Source organism: Opisthocomus hoazin, chromosome 1, assembly GCF_030867145.1.
Source record: "Opisthocomus hoazin isolate bOpiHoa1 chromosome 1, bOpiHoa1.hap1, whole genome shotgun sequence".
NCBI classification, from domain to species: Eukaryota; Metazoa; Chordata; class Aves; order Opisthocomiformes; family Opisthocomidae; genus Opisthocomus; species Opisthocomus hoazin.
Window position 1 is genome coordinate 10,688,277 of NC_134414.1, and position 22,256 is coordinate 10,710,532.

A 22,256-nucleotide genomic window follows, 5' to 3' on the forward strand; every position below is an offset into this window, starting at 1 on the left:
TTAAGAAATTAAACTGGTCATCACAGAGGCTGCCTTGGGTGCTGATGTTCATATTGATGGGAACAGAAGCATCTTGTTATTGCTGATTTAAATGAGAGTTAGGTATGTTGTTGCCATGGTCTTCACTCCCTAAACAACATCTTTAGCAATTCTAGTACTTCTTTAACTCTGACACCTAGACCTTTGTGAAAATAAGCGTGTAGGACTTGACTCCTGTGCAGGAACACACATTGCAAGATGCAGCCCAGATGCATACAACTACATACCCATTATGTTTGACTGGGTTGTGCTGCTTCTAAAAGAAGCTCCAGAACTGCAGTATTTTATAGTTATATACTATAAGGCAAAATAAAATCAGCATAAACTGTTTAGATTAGCTGTCTACAACTTGAATGCAACATCTCAATGTAGATTGTCCCTGCTTGTGAATCACACTTCTGAGGCCTTTAAATTATTTAGGATCTTTTAGAAAAGACACAAATTGAAATGTAGATTTTCCTTATCATTTTCAATTAACAAATTAAAAAATCTTCACTGGAACAGTTTCCTATAATATCTTTTTAATCCTGACTCAAGTGTTCTCTTTGAGTAAATGATCCAGTCATATAAGTGTTGTAGTTAATGAAAGAAAAATGGTGCTGCCTTTCAGCCTCAGCTTTCATGTTATTTTGGATGGATGAATCTCTGACCCTAATAAGCACAAACATTCCTATAGACTCTCTTATGTGCTTTTCTTTTTATGATGAGGAGTTTTCTATTTTGGACACTATTAATTCAAATTATTAGGAAGATACACCTTTTAAAAACTCATAATCATCTGAAGCATCACTCCTGTCTTGTATCTAGCCAGTAACTGCTGTAGCCACCATTACGAGGGTGGATGGTATCCTCTGAAGCAAGCATCAGGCAAAATTTCAGTTTTGAGGGTGATGGTCCACCTCACCCTTCCTACATTGGATGACTGCTTGGCCTGGCCAAAATGTTTAGGCAGGAACCAGTTAAAAGTGGCCTGATTCCTTTCTAGTGTCCTGGTTACAGTCTTTGCCATTAATCCAAAAAACCCATAGGAACTGGGAGTTGGTACCTCAGGAATATTTCCCGGGTCTCAGATACTCAAATTCGGAGCTTGCTTATAGGCATGGAAAGGAAGGAGTCATCTTTCTTTTGTTCCCAAATGTCTCTCTGTAGCTCTGTTTGCAATCATAACAGCAGGAAAATTTTCATGGTAGTTATTAACAGATGCTTTCTTACTGAGAACTGGTATTTTTTTCTTCTCTAAAGACATATTAAAGAAAATGCTGCTACTTAACCAAACTGAGTTAGTATTTCTGTCCTTTTTATGAGCTAAGAATATACAGTTTAATTTCCATGTGTGCAGAATACGAACAGAAGAGGATCTGTAGCACAAGAAAGCACAGTATTTCTGAAAATCAAACTGTGTATTCCAAAAATATGAAACATTTCCCAAACAACGGAAAAGTAATAAACTCAGTTTTTCCCTTTGAAATTTTTTTTTCTATTCTGTTTAATAATATGTTATCCTTTTCAATATAACTGAGTAAGAAGACTATTTTACTGATAGAAAAAAAAAGGCAAATATAATTAGGTGATTTGATCAACTAAAGAGAATTAGTCAGCAGCATAACTGGAGATAAAGCCCAGTAGCTCTAATCTGAAGCATCCCATCTTAACCTGAAAGGCTTCTGTAACTTTGCATACCTAACACTTGAGCTGTAGAGATTTTATGCCTTTACAGGTTAAGATTCTCCTGCAATCATCTTTCATGTGAAAATCCAGTCAGTTCCTAAGTCCATACCATAGATCTGTTGTTTGAAACAGTCATTTCTGGGAGACACATTATCCTTTATTTTCAATATATGTAAGCACCCTCTCAAACACCTTGTTCTGATCTCTGGAAATCCCCTTGAAACAGTTCTTCCAAAATGATAGAGCACTGAAACTCCAGGCACAATGATCAAATGCTTCTGAGTGCTGGGGGAAATTTAAACCCACATTTTTAATATAGGTTCAATATCTGATTTAAGTGTATTCAGAATAAATGACAAAATATTTGATAGAAAGTGTCACTCCACATAGAAGTGCTACAGTAACAAGCTAATGGAGGCATTCCGTAAGTCTAGTCTTGTCCATAGTGAGGAAAGTTAATGACAATTATTACCTGACAACTGTCTAAAGGCTGATATGAAAAATGGGTTTGGAGGTTTCAGTTTCATTCCTGTGGACAAGTTTCCACATCGTAAAAGTCATCATTCCATCTGTCACAGTAATTGCTAGACTATTGGCTTGTCAGAAAAAAGAAAAGATTTAACCTGGAGAACAAATTGCTCTTCTTACCCTAAGACAGAGTTCTCTGAGCTTAGAAATTAAACATTACTGTGGAGACAGGGTAAATAAAACTACCCTGTGGCTACCTGTGCTGTACCTGTTGGGGGAAGAGTAATTTCCAGGGTTGTAGCTGCACACAAAAGAGCAAGAATCTGGAAATCTAATAATTTGTCTGTACCACTGACAGCTTTTATGACCTGGGCAATTTAAGACTTTTCTTCAGTTCTGACCAATTGTGATACATGAAAGGCATCCACAGACACCACCAGCAGACCTCACAGTTAAAAAACGTTTCCAATAAGTGCAGATATGCATAATTTTCTGCACTGCACAAAGAAGAGTGATTATTAGTAGCAAGTGGGGTGATTGAAGGCATCATGGAAAGCAGGTGGGACCTCTAATTATAGCAATGTAATTTGTCATGGAAATGCAAGAGAATTATAGCAGTAATAATGAACCTTCCCTCAGCCCTGTGCTAGTCTTGTTTTACACTACAGTTATCCCACTGGAGTGATGTCGTGCTGACTCAGGCCCCCAGATTATTTTGTATTTAATTATCACCATTTCTTATTGTTGACAGAAGCCCTATATGTAGACACTTGCAAATATGTCCATTTCTGTTAATATTGCTAAGTCAAGTAAGGTCTGAAATTGAACAGGATATGTCTGAAAATATGTCTGTGATATAGAAATCAAGATGTAGCACTCTGCTGAGTCTGTGCTAGGCCAAAGGTACAGCAAAATTGAACAAGCTGTTTAAACTAGATCCTCATCTCTTACAGTCACCGATTTCACAACACTTTACTTCTTCTGTCCAAAAAGTATAATTAAAAAACCCATACAATTTGCATGTTTTACATATGCATTTATTGGAAGCAGGTTAGACTGCTTCATCAGTTAACCTAACTTGTCTAGGACCAGCTCAGGAGTGTCTGAATGGCCTTGCACTGTATGTATAGTATGTATGCAGAGATATTCAGTATCAATTTGCAACGGTAGGACAAATTGACATAGGAGTTCATCGTAAGTCATAGTCATTATGTAATGGTGGATGAAAAGCTGGACATGACCTGGCAGTGTGGCCCAGAAGGCCAACCATGTCCTGGGTTGCATCAAGAGAAGCGTGGCCAGCAGGGGGAGGCAGGGGATTCTACCCCCCTGCTCTGCTCTGGTGAGACCCCACCTGGAGTCCTGTGTTCAACTCTGGAGCCCCCAGCACAAGAAGGACATGGAGCTGTTGGAGTAGGTCCAGAGGAGAGCCACAAAGATGATCCAAGGGCTGGAGCACCTCTCCTGTGAGGAAAGGCTGAGAGAGTTGAGGCTGTTCAGCCTGGAGAAGAGAAGGCTGCAGGAAGACCTTCTAGCAGCCTTGCAGTGCCTGAAGGGGGTCTATAGGAAAGATGGGGAAAATATTTTCAGCAGGGCTTGTTGCAATAGGACAAGGAGTAATGGCTGTAAACTAAGGGAGGGTAGATTCAGACTAGATCTAGGGAAGAAATTTTTTACCATGAGGATGGTGAAACACTGTCACTAGTTGCCCAGAGAGGTAGTGGAGGCCCCATCCCTGGAAATATTCAAGGTGAGGTTGGACGGGGCTCTGAGCAACCTGAGTGAGTTGAAGATGTCCCTACTTACTGCAGGGGGACTGGGCTAGATGACCTCTAAAGGTCCCTTCCAACTCAAAGCATTCTATGATTCTATGATTATAAGCTGCTGTATCAATATGAACTAACTGGGAGAAGGGTTTTTTTGTTTTTTCTAAGAAAGAAAAGAAAAAAACAAATATTACGTGTGCAAAAAGGGTTACAACTTCTAAACATCCCTGAATTTTGTGAAAGTCTAGTTATGTAACTGACCTTTTTGGGTTGAACCTAAATTTAGTTAAATTGTCATTGTAAATTTGCTTGTAGAATTTGTTAGTGGTTTGGGATCTTAAACAATTTATTCTTTAAAAGGTTTTTATTTCATTTTTAACTAATAGCACTAGAAGCAACTAGCTTATCTGATTTTTTTAAAATAATGCTTATAGTGCATAAAACCACTACTGTTACTGCATAAAAAGCAAGTTCAATGGATTTGACAACGTATCAAAATATATTTTTTTAGCTGACAAAGGAAAGGAGAGGAAGATATATTTTGACTTTGAAAATTAAAATTTCAATATTTTTAGGGAAATACTGGAACAGAAACATTACTGTCCTCAAGGAGATGCATAGGCAACTTCTTTTTCCAAAATATTTCCATACTCCACTAAGAAAATGAATCATTCCATAGACAACTGGAGTTGCTTGCTGTACCTTTTTCGAGGATCATTATAGTTCTTGCTTTTATGCTGTTGAAATCACTACACTGATGAAGTGGTGAGCAGGGAAAAGAATATAACTCTGTAATGTGAGATTACACTTGCACATCACAAATTGCTTTTCAGTTGATTTCACTGATTTCTAATATCTGAATTCTGAATAGCAATGACTGTATCCTTAAGAAAAGCTTTCCTAAAAAGCAGCCTGAAACCATCACAATGTATTACACTTTGTGAATAGAAAGCATATCAGCATGCACACCTGAAATGCGCTGAAGTGCACATGGGGGGAGTACACAGTAGGGAAACCACATGTCACTTGCTACTACTCACTGGTAGAAGGGTGCATCTGCATAGCCTGATACAAGGCCATTCAGATTCTCCTGAGCTGGTCCTAGACAGGTTAGGTTAGCTGATGAAGCAGCCTAACCTGCTTCCAACAAATGCCCACATTGATTAATAGCTGACTTGGGTATAAACAGCGATATGTGCAGACAGTTCTGTTGCTGATCTGGTGAAGACTGCAAAAGCTGTAATCAGAACTCTCAGCCTATACTGGGTACAGTGATGAAGAGTTGCAGGTAGGAGGACTTACATAGTATCTGTGGCAAAATAGTGGCTATACAGGCTTGGTTGGAAGCAGAAGTACAGATTTGGTTAGCATACAAGCTCATGTGATACTGTCATTGCACCATGCAGAGGAGAATTTGCTTTTGACATTTCAGATCCAGCTGTACAAGTGAAGGTTGTTAGCTTTTCATATCAAGCCTTTACAACCATTTTATGTCTTATACTTCTTCAGTGAAAATGTATACAAAGTCTTGTTTTACGAAGACTTCTAAAGTAGGCAATGAATTCATGAGTGTTATTGAAATCACAGGTGCTGTCTAGAATCTTGAGACTCAAATAACTGAAACTTCTCCTGGTTGGTATGTGCACAGCAATTAGAAAGGGAGGTATGCAAAGAGGGAAATATGCTCCTGATGGAAATTTTAGTATATTTTTCCCCATGGATTTTGCCTCATATCCCAGAGACCTTTGGTAGTTATCACTCAACAATTAGCATTCGTGTTGGTATGCCATTGATCACAGAACAAGGTCTTTCAGCCAGGGTACTGGAAGGTTGCACTTTGGAACTAAAAATTCAAGATCCAAACCATACTGGCAATGATCAGAACACTGGAATTGTGTTCAGCCTATTTCTTTTCCTTGTCTTTCCTCTTTTTTTCTGATACAATCTTGTACGATACCATAGTGCTTTGAATTGACAACAAGAAGGGTAGAGTTCTCTGTATTGACAGAAGTGGAAGTAGGCAGCAGGTGTCCACAAAGGAAGATGTGTACAATAGCAAAACCAAATCATATCTCAGTGAAGTCAGAAGGAGAATTTCATTGGCTTCTTTGGAGCTTGGACAAGCCAAGAATAAACATGGCAACAGAATACTATAAGCAGGTTCATCCTTTCATGTCAAGGCTAACTTCTAAATCACATGACATCATCCTTTGTAGCATATCTAAGATTGTTTCTCAAAAAGCCACAATCTATTTCAATGTACTACTGGGTATCCTTCATAAAGAATGCCACCACATGGAAAACAAATTCTTGAACGATTGGAATGGTAAACTTATTTGCTGTAGACTTAAATAAACCAAGTAGCATGGACGATTACTAAGGAAAAAATCTTCAAACACAATGCTGGCATATGAAATTCTAGTTCTTAGTAATAACCACTACAATAAGAGAGAGGATTTTAATAAAAGTTAATAAAAATTAGCTCTTCAATAGGATAGAATATGCTGTACTTTTTTCACTTTAGATTTATATAATTTTCTCCAAGTCAACCTTTCATGTTTTCATCTTTAAATTTTCCAGTTCTGCTATTTTTGCATTACCACTTTACAACGAATAAATCAGATTAATTAGTGTCAACTAACAGAAATAAAACATTGATACAACTTAGGAAAAAACAGGTTTTTTCAGGTTGCCCACGGAAATGGTGAATAGCACAAATTCATTTTAGTTTTGTCTACCTAAATGTATAAATCGTCATTCATCACTGTAACAGTACAGACATCTTATTTATCTTTGTTTTTTTAGAGAGAGGGAGCTGGGGAATGAAGAGAGTAAATGGCTTTACTAAGGTCGTAAAGGAAAGCCACAGTGAGGCTGGGAAGTTTCAGACTCAGTTGCCAAAGAAACAAAGAACACAAATCAAGAATACATTGTGCAAATTCGAATTTTAATAGTATACATATGAATTTAAATCAGTGTATATTTTTGAAGATCTGAGATAGCTTCAATTAACTTGTAAAATAAATTGCTAGAAAAAAGTGGAAGCTGACATTTGATTTGGGAATCTTGATTCACAGGTTGATTAACCAATATGCTGGAATTTGGAAGTATTATAAAAGCACTTTATATCTAACAAGAAAAGGCAAAGTGAATTAAAATATGTCCTAATAAATATTTTTAACGGGTTTTAGCATTTCATCTCTCCAGGCTTAAACCAGTCTCTAGCTAGAGAACAAGAGGAGTTGAGATGTAAGAAGAAATTATCTTTTCTTCTGTAAAAATCTGGCAGTTTTACCTCTATTCTCAATCAGAGGTGTGCATAGTGTAACATTTACTGTAAGAATATTTAATAGGTCTGGATTGCCATCTGTGAAATACATAAATTGAAATCATTAATCTTTCCCAACACTAGTTTATACATTCTACATTCACATTGAAAGGGAAGAATTGGTGTTTGTGACTAATGTGTAGCAATGTCTGATTTCTACATAAAAGGATTCTGCAGCTACAGCAGCTGTCATAGGTTTAGTAAGAAGATGCAAATTTAAATGAATTTAGATGCCTCGAAGGTGTAGAATGTCTGCAGGCCTATCTTTGAGCCAGGAGGAAAAAAAGCAATCAAACTGTTCCACTTAGCTTGGGTACAAAACCCAGTGTTTTATATCTGCAAGTAACTGATGAGTGAAAGAACCTTCTTTGGGTTTGCTAATGTATGTTTACACAACTGTATTTGGAGAATTCTGGTTAAAAATATGATTACTTAAACAGAAGTGTTCTACAATAGCAGACATCCCTGATAAGTTGGAAGAGAGGCGTAACTTCGAATGAAATAGTGTACCAAAGGAATTCTAAACACAAGAGCCTATTGCCATGGAATTTCCTGCCAATCTTGCACATGCAAGACTTGAAAATATGGATGACCATCCAGTGCATGGGCTTATCCTCCATCAGTTTTTTTTTGTCATCTGAGTAATCCATATTTCATATGTGAAGTGTTTCATTGACTGCAGGGTATTCGTAGGTTTTCAACAGACTAGTTTGTCCTCAAAAATAATACATGGAGAACAGAAGCAAAAAAGCTACAATATTAGCTCAGTTAATGTGCACAGGAGAAGTATAGACACAAGATGCCCATCTCCAAAAAATAGCTTCCTTGCGTGCCTATTTCTTTTCGTAGTGCTAAATGACATTGAAATTCTGGTTTTAGTCCTAGTTAAGATTGGATGAGTTACTGGTATAAATCCAGCTGTGACCATTTTTATGGATTGATTCATGCTTCCTTGTGCTTCCCTGTCTGTCTGTTATTCATGTTTTCGCTTAAACAACAGGTTTTTTTCTCTCAGTGTACCCAGTGCGACTGGCTCTGACCAAAACATTTGGGAACTAAAGCACAAATGTACTTGCAGAGAGAAATCATTAGCTGGAAGCAGCAAAGAGAGATTTAGTTCTAGATAAAGCTCTTTACCTAATAAATGAAAGCTGAAAGTAGAAGAAACGTGGCAGCATCTTCACCCTTCACATTAAAGTAACCTTGAAATAACCCAAGAACCTTGGATTTGCTGGTTGACTGATGAGAAGATTGTAATTATACAAAATGATCCCTAACCTACAAGAGACATTTGAAAAGTTTAGTGAAGGAAACTCAGGCTGTTGTCCAGGCCTTATGCTATTAAACATCTTAATGACATTAAGTCAGTTCCCAGAGGGATCATAAATTGACTGTTTATCAACTTAGTCATGTACACATGCTTGCTAATTTTTCAAGTATTTTAAAACCAGTTTCCAATGTTTTACTCAAACTATTTATCTATTGCATTTGTAACTAAACAATTCACCTTAATGACTATCACAGGATTAGAGTAAAATTCTTCATAAATCCTTTTCACCTTTCTTTCCCAAATAGCTAAATTTCTTTTCAAAGATTGAATTTAACAAGCATCTTTAATTAAATTGTGGTTTATCTGTCGATTTAGGGTTATAAGAATTGACATAATGGAACATATAAACAATCTATCTACCTCATCATTCATCTAATCCAATCTATGGCCTATAATCAGAGAAAAACAAAATTAATTACTAATGTGCTTGGACAATATTAGTGAACTACTATGGGAGATGCTTATGCCTGACACTCCTGCTGTGACCAACCCCAGAATAAGAAAAGTCGATAGATTTTAATTTTTTTTTTAATCTACTTCTAGTGCATACTTTATTCTTAGACCTCATAGTGTAAAATGCTGAATGTTTCTCATGAAATGCTGAGTAACCCCAACTTCTATCAAATTAAAATGATCCAAGAATCGTGGTTCGTGTAGGTCAGATTAGAAACAGAAGAGCTTAAGCTGTTGAATGTCTTCACTATTCATCTTTCATTTTGACATTCTTTATACTTCTGCATTTCAAATTACCATTCGCTGCTGTTTGTATGTATTCTGCTGGGATGTCATTTGTTTATGTGCATTACGTTAATTATACTTTTGCTTTTCTCTGTGTGTATTTCTCTAGGAATTTTTTTTTTTTGTCTTTGGTATAACTGCACATGCACACATGCATGCTGGGCTGATTTGAATGACAGAGAAGGTGAGACTAAGTAGCAGCCTAAGTAGGATTACATTCTCACCTCTCATCTGTTAAAAAAGACAGCTATTCAACCCATATTCCTAGGTTGCGTAGAGATAATGTATATCCAAATAGGAAGGATAACATTATCAGAAGGTGTCACACAGGTGCAGTAAACATTGTATCAGGAGTAACTGCAATAGAAGGTATGATGTCCTGACAGATTTTAGATCGGAATCGTAAACTAATGCTCCTTCTGTTATGATTATTCTTTTTGTTTTAATGAACCACTTCTACAGAAGATGAACACACTCCTTTTCTGGCTGTTTCACCTTGACAGTTAGTGTAATTCATCGCAGTGCACACATGAGAGTTACTAAGTACAGAGCAAATGAACTTGGTCTAATGCAGAAATAATATTAAAATTTAAATTTCTGTTTGAATGTTTTTATTGTGGAAATATAATGATACAGAATCTCACAGGATACAGAAAAATTTCTTAACGGCATGGTGTGGTTTGACATCAGACAGTTTTCATTGCTGTCTTAAATTGCTTTAATTAATTGTTATTATCTGTGTGCTTTATCTTGAAAGTGTAAAATTCAGTGCAATGACTCTACCATGAAAAGTATTTTATGTGATTGTTTTTCTTTGGAGATGGATAGAAACTTTGCCAATTAGATTAATGGGTTGCAATTATTTGAGCTCTGTCATTATACATATTTATCCATGATTTCCCTACTCTTTAAAAAAGAAGCAGATGCAGTATGAAAGTCCTACAAATTATTTTTCAAGTGTCATCCTCAGTGCAAGGAAAGTCAACCCTCCCTTGAGAAGAGAAAAAAAGCTAAGCTGTTCTAGGCACTAAATGCAGTATTGCAAGATCAGTGTAACCATGAAGACATAATCCATGTCCATTCTGTTAATGACAAGATTACTCTGACAGAGTTCTGTGTCAAAATCACATAATACCTCCTCTTTTTGGATCCTGAGTTGGAATTGGGTCTCTGATTCCTGAAGGGAACTCTCAACAGTCTTATAAGTAGTATTCATAACTTTAAATGAACTTCTATGGACTGTGGTGGAAAAGTACATGAAAATGTGAGGTCTTTCTAGATTTTTCTAGTGTCTGTTTAACGGTTTATTTTCTTATCCTCCTACTGAGTTCATATCTGCTATGAAATTGAATTTCAACAAAAATAATTCATTCAGTTTAATTGACAATAATAAACCAGCTTATATTAAAATTTTGGTCTTAACACTTTCTGAAATTCAAGGTCTTCCTAGCTGTTCACATTGTTATGAACAATTTATTAGTTTACAATATTTCAGAATTTATGTTTGTATTCACATGCTGTAAATTAGAGGAATTTCTTCTTTAGACAATAGGAGCAATTTCCTTACTAGAAAAATTCCCTATTAATTTCTTCCCCCCCCCGACAATGCAACTGATAAATACACGGATGAGATGCAAATTGGTATTTTTTGACTGAAAATCTTGTATGATTCTTCCTATTGTGCCTACATGAGTTTTCCTAAAACTTCTGAGGTATTCCTTGATTTCTATTGGAGTTTTGCCATTCAAAGTTTCTTAAAAGTGGACACATTTTTCAAGTCCTTGCTAATGTCTTTCAACATTTGCTTAAACTAGAAAGGGATTTTGGTGCAGATACTTTGTTGTTACTTGCACAGAAATCTAATAAGATTTGTATGCAATAAATATGCTTCATTACAGAAGTAGTGCACAGCTCTAGAAACACATCAAAAGTGGTGATATGTGACAGTGGTCAGTGGGTGAGTGTTGTGTATTGCAGTAGCCACAGAACAGCTACTGATGGAAATTGTGCTACATACTCCCTGCATACCCAGCCCACCAAGCGCCCTGCAGCAGAGGCTCAGCTGTGGTGGCCCTAGGCCACCAGCTACACCTCTTGGGGCTTCAATTCTCTTACACCCTGTGCAATTTGTTGGAGTGGTAATCCTTGGAAAGCACTAATGCCAGAAGAGAATTCAGAGTGATAGCAAACTGCAAAAGAGCATAGCAGCGTGGCAAAAAATCTTAGTGATGTTGAATTGCATAAGCATTATGTCAAAGAGTAGGGAAGAGGGTGACAGGGCTTTCCCCACGAGGAGCTGAAAACTCGGTATTGCGTTAGGCACTGGTACCAGGGTACCACAAAGTGCAGGTAACTGAGAGGCCATGCAGAGTGCATCAGGAAGTTTTCTGTCTTTCCTAAACAATGCTCCCTACTGAAATTCATGAGAGTAGCACTACATCCTCTTCCACAGCTGTAGTGAAAGCCAAACTCTTTTATTATGTTCATGGACCATTTCCATCTGAAATTGCTTAAGCAACTGAGAAGGTGAGATTTCCTTTATTCTACCATTCTTTCTTTTCTTTTTTCCTAGATACCTACATATGTTTTTCACTTGTTGCAAATATTTTGATGTGTAAACCTCAGTCCTCCACTGGTAGATTTGTCAAACCAACCTCACCAGGGAGTATTTCAACTTCCAGCTGGAGCTTTATCATTCCTCATATTCAATACATTAATATAAGGAGGAAGAAGAAGAAGAAGAAGAAGAACAACAACAACAACAAAATCTATAACAAACAACAACAATAATAATAATAATAATTACTAATAATACAACTAAGAGTCTAGTAGACAGACTTGAGATTTAGGTTTTTTTAACAGTAGCAGAATGTCTTGTTATGCCATGAAGATTTAGGCATCCCAATTCTAAAAACATGAGTCTGTCCAAAGCTTGAGAAGATGTGGACAAGGAATATAATAAATTAGAAGAAGGATGGGATGAAAGGAAGGAATTTAAGCAAAATTTAAAAAATATATGCTATAACAGAAATCAATACATAACAGTGACAGCTAGAACAGAATAACCTCTCAAAAGAGCAAGGTACCATACCTGAGTCATTAAAACAGGTCTCATGTTTACTAAAGTTTGTCCAACTTAATTTCCCATCACTTTGGCACAGTATTTTTTTCTTACAGTTTTCACTCGGTATGCCTAGTTTGCTCAGTGCTGTGTGTTTCACAGTACTGTGTAAGTCTCTATTTACCCTACATGGGAACATTAGACTACATGTGAAACTTCATTAACAGTGCATCTTCTCCCCTCCACGCCTTTAAACAGGATTCCTAATTATTTTCAGTTCCCCCCCACATCATTCCAAACTTCTTCAGCTGTTTTAAACACTATATTTCAAACTAAAATAATGATTCCTTCTCAGTTAAGCGTATTTTGTGTATTTTAAAGGTTATCATTATCTCCAACAATTACCTCAGCCATAAGGAAACAGATTTGGAGTCAGTGGATGTTTCACCACTTTGAAGATTGGTGCTGACTTAGGCACACTGCTAACAAAGGTGGATAATTAGCGTTATTCCAGGAGCTGAAGCATTTCTCTGAGTCACAGTTTCACCTTGCATTCTTCCTGATTGCTATATGATGGTAATTTAGGGCTGCAATAGCTCAAATATTTTAAGTTGCAGAATGTGGCACTCCACTTCTTTGTGGATACTGATTGGGGAATGGAGGGAGGGAGGGGGGGGAAAGGAAGGAAAGAAGGAAGGAAATAAGGAAGGAGAAAGGAAACAAGGAATGGAGGAAGCAAGGAAGGGAGGAAGAGGTCAGCAACCTTGTTGACTTTGCTTATGCAAGTGAAATTACTCCAGAGAACCTGAACAGAGATATAGTGTGGTCCTTATTATACATATTTGTAGGCAGAGTGACAGCCTAAACCTTCATTTTGTTTCTTTTCTGTTTTCCACTGGGTAGGCATTTAGTCTAGCAATATTATTTGTAGAATGTATGTACAGATGTCACTTAAAAAAATTATTTATGGTTGCTAAGTCACTCCAGAAATCCCCACTGCATGTGCCTGTGCATGAAAACATTGTTACATGTCATGTTTGGCTTTGTTGCCTAAGGGTGATCTGAGTAGCAGGGTTGAACATCCTAGTCTCTGAAATTTCCTATTTACCTCTGATGGGAGACTGTCTGGTTAGTTTGCCACCTCTAATATGGGTCAGTAACTGTCAGTACTGGATATTATCAAGCTCTTTGTAGCTGAGATAAAATTAATAACAAAAAAGCACTCTCTGGTCTTCTAATTAATCCCACAGGACAGTAAAAGCTCATTTAACTTAGACATTTAGCTGTCGGCAGCGTCAGGAAAAGCTGGTTTCACTTCACTGAGCTGAATTAAAACTCCACATTAATGGAATTAAAGCATGTTGCCTTCTTAAAGTCTTACATCCATCAAAGCAAAGACTTAGCAGCTTCATAAACAACTGCACTGCTCCCTTCGGTCCTTGACATAAGAAACAACATGCTGAGAATACATCATAAAACCAGTGTTAGCAATCCCGTCACTCTCCTCCAGTGGAACTTTTTCAATATTGCATTCATCGGCCTTTTTTCTCTTAGAATTGTGAATAACAAACACAAACTGAAGCACAGGAAGTTCCGTCTGAACATGAGGAAGAGCTTCTTCCCTCTGAGGGTGACGGAGCCCTGGAACAGGCTGCCCAGGGAGGTTGTGGAGTCTCCTTCTCTGGAGATATTCAAGACCCGCCTGGACAAGGTCCTGTGCAGCCTGCTCTGGGTGACCCTGCTTGGGCAGGGGGTTGGGCTGGGTGACCCACAGAGGTCCCTTCCAACCCCTAACATTCTGTGTTTCTGTGAACTCTGAGCTCTAATTTGGGGGGGGGAGAGGTTTTTTTGGGGGGAAGTGGTTCTGCACAGAATGTATTGGTAGACAAATGCAGTTTTCACACTTCTGTGTGCCAGTTTCAGAATTGGGACCTCAACAATGCTGCTTCGAAGCCAGTGTTCAGGGAGGTCTCTATTCCGCCTGTGTCACTAACTGCGTCCCTGCTTCTTTATGAGAAGATGCAGGTCAACTTATTTAGAAAGCAAATAATAACTTTTATGCTGTCAGTTTTGACTTGTCAAAACAAAGATATGTGAAAACAAAAGATTTACTAAATCGGGGCTATAGCAAATTGGGGACAACGGTTCTTTGTTGATAGAAGGTGGGTTGGGAGACGAAAGCTGATGACTTTTCTAGTACTGTGTGTGCAAAGAACGTGTATTGTTTTTATATGAGCAAAAAAGGCCAGGAAAGACCAGGAAAACCTGATGTCTAAAGGTCCCTTCCAACTCAAATCATTCTATGATTCTATGAAAAATTTTAGATTGTAACCTTCTCTTTTCCGCCCTCAATGCAATAAGGAGGGTTTGGTTGTGTGTCATGCAGTCTGATCCCTTAGTGGTGGTTTGTCCTTATTTTTAGTTATCAAATTCCATTATAGAAGTTTAAGACACAATAAATATTTCCCTAACGTGATTGTTTCATCCCAAGTAGGGGTTTCACTGGAATATTTTGTGATGGTGAGTGTCATTTGTGAAGGGAAGGTTCATGTGGTCCCTACAGGGAAAGCAGGGTTTATGATGCTGCTTCCAGTTTCAGCATCACCCACACGGCAGAAGTTACTTCACAGCATACTTGGGCTGGAACAGAACTAAAACTAAGGAAACTGGCTACTTGCCTTCTTGTTACTATAATACTTAAAGATATTATTATTTTCATAATAAATGTTTTAAAAAAATATGTTGACACCAGGCTGCTCTATTTTTAATATTTAACAAAGTCATGAAACGGCAGACCTTGCCTCAGAAATAAGTTTAAAACAAAAGACAGCTTAAACCCATCAGAAAAGAGAGGTCGGATTCTGTGCTCCCTGTTTTGCTGCTTGTTATTGATTTATAATATCATTCTTTGTTCCTTTACTCATATGAATTATATTTCAAGAATAGTATATTCCCTTTATCTGAATGAACTAAAATTAAATGGATTTAAGTTAAAACTGGTATTTTACAGGATCTGAGATTCAATTCTCCAGGGAAAATCTGTCTTGGGAGGTCGTAGTACTGAGTAGTATATGGAAATATTATTACTTTGTATTATTAAAGCTATTGAGACATTCATTCTGTATAATTTCAGGGAAAGGGTAGCATTTTTATGAGCCTTAATGTCAAACTTTGAATACTTAGATCTGTGAGTGTAAAAATATGCTACTTACCTACGTATCTCAATAGGGATGTAAGTGTCTGTGTTTAGGCATTCATCATAGAAAGCATTGGTGGCAGTAACTCAGAAGTTCTATTTTCTTCTGTGCTACAAAAGACATAACACCTGCGCAAGTGTATTAAACATGTGATGAACACTACTTTTTTCTGCTGGTTCCACCACTTTGACGGAAGCCACCAGTAGTTTTACCTTTTAAATACATCATTTAGGGATGATATCATACAGTTATTTCTGCCTCAAATCGTGTAGCCACTTGTGCCAAGCAGTGATTAAACTGCATTTTTGACTTTCAGCTGTCATTATATTCATAACGATACCTTAAAAGGCATAGGTTAGTACTGAGCATCAAACTTGATTTTTATAATTACGCACAAAAAAATGAGTTTTTGTATTGACATGCGGAAAGCAGACTCCACAATCTGTAAGATTGTAAAGTAGGTATGTTTATTCGGCGCAGGGCGGCACGGGGGTTAGTCCCACCAAAGTCGTGTGCACTGAGCAGCAAAGTGTCTCTTCAATTTATACAATCAAATATTACATATACATTAGATTCCCCAATACTCCTATACATATGCATCTATCCTCATTGCATATCAAAATCAGTTCTGAGAAATAATTTCCATAGTCTCCTCCCAGCTGCACTTGCGCACTGCCTCCTAGTGGTGGTCGTTGGGGGTCCCAAGATGAAGGCCCATCCTCTTCATCATGGTGTCCGCTGATTGACCTTTGTTTCTGCGCAAACTCAGTTCTCTCCTGGCTCCCATTCATACAGCAGGGTCGGTCTTGACCGGTTCTAGGCGACTCCCAGCCCCTATCAGGAACTAACCCCTTTGTATGGAGAGGCAAGACTCTCTGCTTCACTTAATTTATACAATAGATAGGCACTATCAATTCTCTTTAAATGGACTACAACTATTAGATAATGCTACTTCTACTAAAATCCCTTTTAACCCCTTCCTTCAGTATGACCAATTATGAACTATTTTTATTTAAAAAGCCAAGGACTCATTTGAACTCTATGTCACAAATACCTAGGGTTAGAAAATGGTTTCTGATGAGTGGAATATTGCCAATAGCTGAGCCCCTCAATTGGAAGGAGTGAGGTGTAAGGCTCCTTACACAGCTTTGCATAACGAGGTAGTCATTCCGGTGAGGAATATCCATGACATGTAGTGCTTCTTGAGTGATTTGGTAACTTCAGGGGAATACTGAATTGAAATCACTGCTTTAACTCATACTTGTTATGGGATTACATTACTTCATAGAACATCGGATAAAATAGAAAATATTGTCATCCTAGTCTTTTTTCTTTTCACTCTGTCATTGAGAAGTGTTTTGTTTTCCCAAGAATCTGCTCTTCCTTCTGAATGTTCTTCTTTTGCCAGCCTGTCTGGATAATCCTTTGGCTGATTTGCTGCTTCTTGCCCGAGCCATAACAGTATCATGTGAGGGTAACTAACAAGCAGATGTGATGGCATGGCACAAACGCTCAGGAGGCTGAGGAGAGTGATTAGTGAGTTCTGGGTACCTTGTTCTTCTGCTGAGACGTTACACATCTGATTTTCACAGAATCACAGAATCACAGAATCATAGAATGGTAGGGGTTGGAAGGGACCTCTGTGGGTCATCTAGTCCAACCCTCCTGCCGAAGTAGGGTCACCTACAGCAGGCTGCACAGGACTGCGTCCAGGCGGGTCTTGAATAACTCCAGAGAAGGAGACTCCACAACCTCCCTGGGCAGCCTGTTCCAGGGCTCCATCATCCTCAGACGGAAGAAGTTCTTCCTCATGTTCAGACGGAACTTCCTGTGCTTCAGTTTGTGCCCATTGCCCCTTGTCCTGTCACTGGACACCACTGAAAAGAGCTTGGCCCCATCCTCTTGACACCCACCCTTCAGGTATTTGTAAGCATTTATAAGGTCCCCTCTCAGGGGAAGTGATGAATATCCTCTTTTGGCAAAGCAGAGTTTTGGAACTGTTTTGGACTGGACACCCAAAATCAAGGAACCTGGTGCTCCCAATTACTTCTGGAAGTGCTCTTTGATCTGATTTCAATTTTGTGTTTCAACAATGATTTTCCTTAGAAAGTTTATAGATAGCATTTTCACCAACCTTTCCAAATAGGACTCACATGTTTTAAACAGCAATAATTTGTATTTATAAAAAGATGGCCATTTTTTTTAACATGCATGAATAGTGAAATCCAAAACTAAATTTGAGATTGCAGCCAATATCATCTTTAGATCTGGGTAGGCCTATGTTCGGAAAGATAGTTCATTGCATGTCACAGAAGTGTGAAGTCAAACAGAGATCTTTTATAAAGACTAGGAGTTTTTGCTTATTCTGCAAGGACCATTGTGAATAGTATGGTGACAAAATTCTTAGTCTTTATTCATTCATTATATAAAATATTCAGAAACAAACATGTTACAACCTTCAGCTTTTGAAAAAATTAGCTTGGGTTAAGTATCAGTCCTCAAAGGTAGTTGAATTCATCAGTAAAATTCAGCATCGCAGTGGGAACTGAGAAACTGTTAGAGCGATCAGACTGGTCCCTTTCCTCATTTTGAATTTTTCAGTACAGCAGCAATAATTCACCATTCTGTAAATCACTTTGGTGAATGTAGCCCTTTTATTTTTCTGTGAAATCCAAATGTAGTCACATCCCAAATGCTGACTATTCAATATGTTCTTGTGACCATCATCACTTAGTAATTCTGTAGATAAATGGGAAATTATTTGGTTTCAGTACTTAGCAGCTGAAAGTCATACTTTTAACACCTTCATAGTTTTGTTCATTTTGAAGCTGGTCGGAGTTCTATAAATAAGTTTGCTGTAGTAAAAAATAGGGCAACACTGAAATCGCTTTTGGGGAAAGAAAACAAACTTTCAAAATTCAAACCAGGTTGGCTAGCTGCGCTTGGATCTAGATCTTATGGCTCTGGTCATAACAGTATCCCATGGCTCTAGTAATGAGGAGATCTTGAAACGGTGAGAGGTGGCTTAAATCTTTTAAGGCAAAGTGCCATATCAGCTGTCATTCCTCAGCTTCCCTTTCCTATGACAACATTCCTTTGAAAAACAGAACACTGCACACCATCTGTGAAGTAAACCCGATTCTTGCATGAAATCTTCAGTTGCAACCTTGCCGTGCCTTGCTAATGGATTTTTTCCCCCACAAAATATGTAGCATCTGTTACAAGAATATGAGCTGCTTGTTTAATGTCTCCATTGTGGGTTGGGCATCATCAGTATAGCTTAGGCACGGCTTTGCCATTCTTCTCTTAGAAAGAGACCTTGACACCTAGTGTGACTTAGAGCACCATGACATACATCATCGTCCCTCCTCTCTGCGGGGTTCTTGTTCCTTGTACCAGCCGTATTTTTGCATCTCTTGATGTAATTCAGGGAATAAAGTTTCTGAGAGTCAAGCTGCACAGGGAAAAGATGGAGGAGTTATGGCTCTGCTGTGCCACTTCTGTCTCATTTATACAGGGAGAAAATTTAGGGGAGAGGCTCTTCCCTTCTTTATTAATTTTGCGTGGGAAGCTAGTACAGGAACATAAGGATGTATGTTCCCTTCCAGCTCTGCAGACAGAGAGAGACAAAAGACAAGCCGCAGTCTAACCTTTAAATTCTTAAAAATGCATGAACACTAAGAAAGGATGGTAGTTTAAAATATGCATCCTAAGTGATTTGCAGATGCAAACGTAATGTGACATTTTAACCAATATCCACAAAATACTATTCTGCAATGTTTGTCCAACTCAGCTATTCTGTTCGCACCATGATGCCAGAGACTCATGATACTCCTGTACATCCTATATTTTGCTATAAAACAGATCAAATACTCTGTAGTTCTTCTTATAAGGGGAATATACTTTCCCACAAACCTCCTGAAATACTCAGAGCAAGGATGAGTACAGCAACTTACTAACACGACACAAGCGCACAACGGTCACAACAGGAACTACCAGCAGGCAGCAGGTCCTTGTTTGTTCTGTGGCATGATATCGTGTGTCACAGCTGTATGTGCTCCACAAAAAAAATCACATCTCTTCCATCAGACAGAACGTATTGGCTACACTATGGGATAAAATGCATGTACAATAGATGTGTTGTTCACTAGTGTCAAGCGTCTTAGCTTTTAATGAGAAGAAGGTGTGCTGCTTCTGAACAGACAGCTCAAGTTGTATATGAAGCTTGAAAGCGAGACAAAATCTGCGGACAGTAGAATCAGTGACATAAAGCTGACTTAAAGATGTATTTTTAGCGTGTGCCTTGCATTACTAATACTGGGCCTTACTAAGTGATGTAGCCATTTAATCAGAAGATGCATCCAGATTCTTTTTTTTTTTATTGAAACACATTGTCTTGGGTAAGGAATGCAGTTTATTATCACAGCCTTTGACTGATGCTGCGTTATTATCCATTTATAATTACACGAATCATAATGGTACAATACTGTTTTACAGTAGTGCAATACTGAAATTAATGTATACTGTGCAATTTATTTGGTTTATGTAACATAGTAACTATTTTTGAGGTTCCTTAGCCACTAGACCTCAAGATTTGCAATCAAAAAGATGTTTTTTTTCAGACAGTCCGTGTTTTGCTTAGAAAATACCATGCTTTTTTCTAAATGTTCTGTCAGATTGATAAAATTTTATGTAGAAAAACTCAAGCTACTTAAAATCTGATAGAAACAGTAAACATTGGCTGAAGTTTGTAAAATTTGAAGTTAAAATATGGTGCAATTATAAGCAATGCATGTCCTCTTTTACTGAGCATTCTGCCTGACAAACACTGTGGATTTGGTTAATGACATTATCATTTATTATTCTACCTTCTGTTCTGAAATTAACTTTGTGTTTTATGGTTAGTGTATTTAGCAGAACAATTAGCATGTAAGTTATTTTTAGTCACTGAATTATGTGTATATGTATATTTTTTAAAAAGAATAAGAAAGATAAAGTTATTCTCTTTGTTGTCTGCTCTTACTGAGGAATGAAACCTGATTTTAAACAAGAGAGATTGTAGGGGAGAGCCCTTTTTTTAAAAAAAATGAGCATCACTGAATTCAAAATGCTTTAGATATGTGTAAAAAAAAAATCTGATTGTTATTAATATTTTGGCGTTAACTAAACTGCTAGAGACAATAAGACAAACTTGTATTTCTTTAACAAATGCTTTTCTTTATTCTCCCTTGGTCATACAGTCATTCCCAGCACAGCACTGCAACGCGTCCACCCACAGTGAGCTTGCAGCGGACCATTTCTGTGGAAGGGTAAGATGATTCTCTGTTGAAGCTCCTGTAGAGCTCTCAGATACCACTAAGCCAGACACTGAACTGCCCACATACACACAGCTGTTAACTAGATGTGGTTTTGCATGCCACAGTGTTTGCCTGTGAGACGAAGAAATAAATACTTTCGCATTAGTACTGATCCTTTCTCGATACTTACACTGAAAGGTTTGGTTTTCATTGAGATGAGAATATCTGTCATGGAGATATATTAACTACAATCTCTTAAACTCATCTCACTTGACTAGTGTTAACATTTACATGTGTTAGCTGTAAAATGGTTCCCACTATATATGGAAATACTCAGTGAAGTCTTGCTCTATTTTCTTAATGTATGCAATGTTTGCATGAGTTCTTTTTGACAAAACAGTGTCCCAAACTAAGGATGAAGAAGTACTGATGGAGAATAATAATCCTGTGCTGGTGCACATCTGTGTATATTAATGTGTCAGTTGTACAGTTACAGCTCTGAGTACTTAGTTGACTCAATTTTAACATAAATAATTAGGTAGAATATTAATAATTCACAACCACAGTTAATATTTTTGCATCTTTATGATATTAGAAATATTTAACCAATAAAGATTTTGGTTGCACTGGCTGATGTAGTTTACAAAAACTCTTAGATTTTTTTCTCCCCTCCCAAAGACATGTGGAACTGTTTGAAACATTTTGTAGGCATGGATAATAACTTCTCATTGGCTGCTCTCAGATCTGATTTCAAAGTTTTTTGTTCTTGTGATAAAAGCGAGAATCCAAAGTTTCCATGGAGGAAAGAGGTTATGTTGTTGTGTTGTGTTTTATGTTACAACCTTATCGTGGTGCAATCAGAAAATAAAATGGTAGCTATGTGAAACAGTCCACTCCTAAGTGAAGCCTGAAATGTTTTCCTCAAAAGTCTCAATTTTTAATTTCTCATCTACATCTATGATCTAAGATTTTAAGTTTTTATTTAAAATGTATAGGACGTTTGTAATGTAATTACTCATTTAAAACAAGACTGAATAACGAAATTGCTCCAGGAAAGGTGCATATGGCTTAAGGGCTATCACCTAGAAGTTAATTCTATAAATGAAGCCCTGACCATCTAACCTTCTTGCTCAAAACAGGGCTACTTTCAAGTTAGATCAGGTTACTCCAGGTCTTCCAGTGAAGCTGTGACCATCACCAAGTGTGGAGACTGCACAAGTTCTGGGCAACCTGTCTCAGTGCTTAAACACCCTTATTTTGGATTTTTTTTTCTTTATCTCTTATTCTATAACTAACAGGAGTCATAATAAATTCCCCTGTCTTTTCCTCAAATCAACCCATGGATATATATACATGTTTGAAGT

The 22,256-nt window shown here is 37.6% G+C and overlaps 1 protein-coding gene across 26 annotated transcripts in view; it reads left to right on the forward strand.

Annotated features, from left to right (window-relative positions):
• Nucleotides 1-22,256, forward strand: part of DLG2 (discs large MAGUK scaffold protein 2) — a 1,094,951-nt gene that overhangs the window by 822,129 nt on the left and 250,566 nt on the right. For all 26 annotated transcript variants that reach the window (XM_075416649.1, XM_075416588.1, XM_075416597.1 and 23 more), the window contains one exon: nt 20,836-20,904. In XM_075416649.1, coding sequence (XP_075272764.1) covers nt 20,836-20,904 — 69 coding nt within the window. The remainder of the gene's footprint in view (nt 1-20,835; nt 20,905-22,256) is intronic.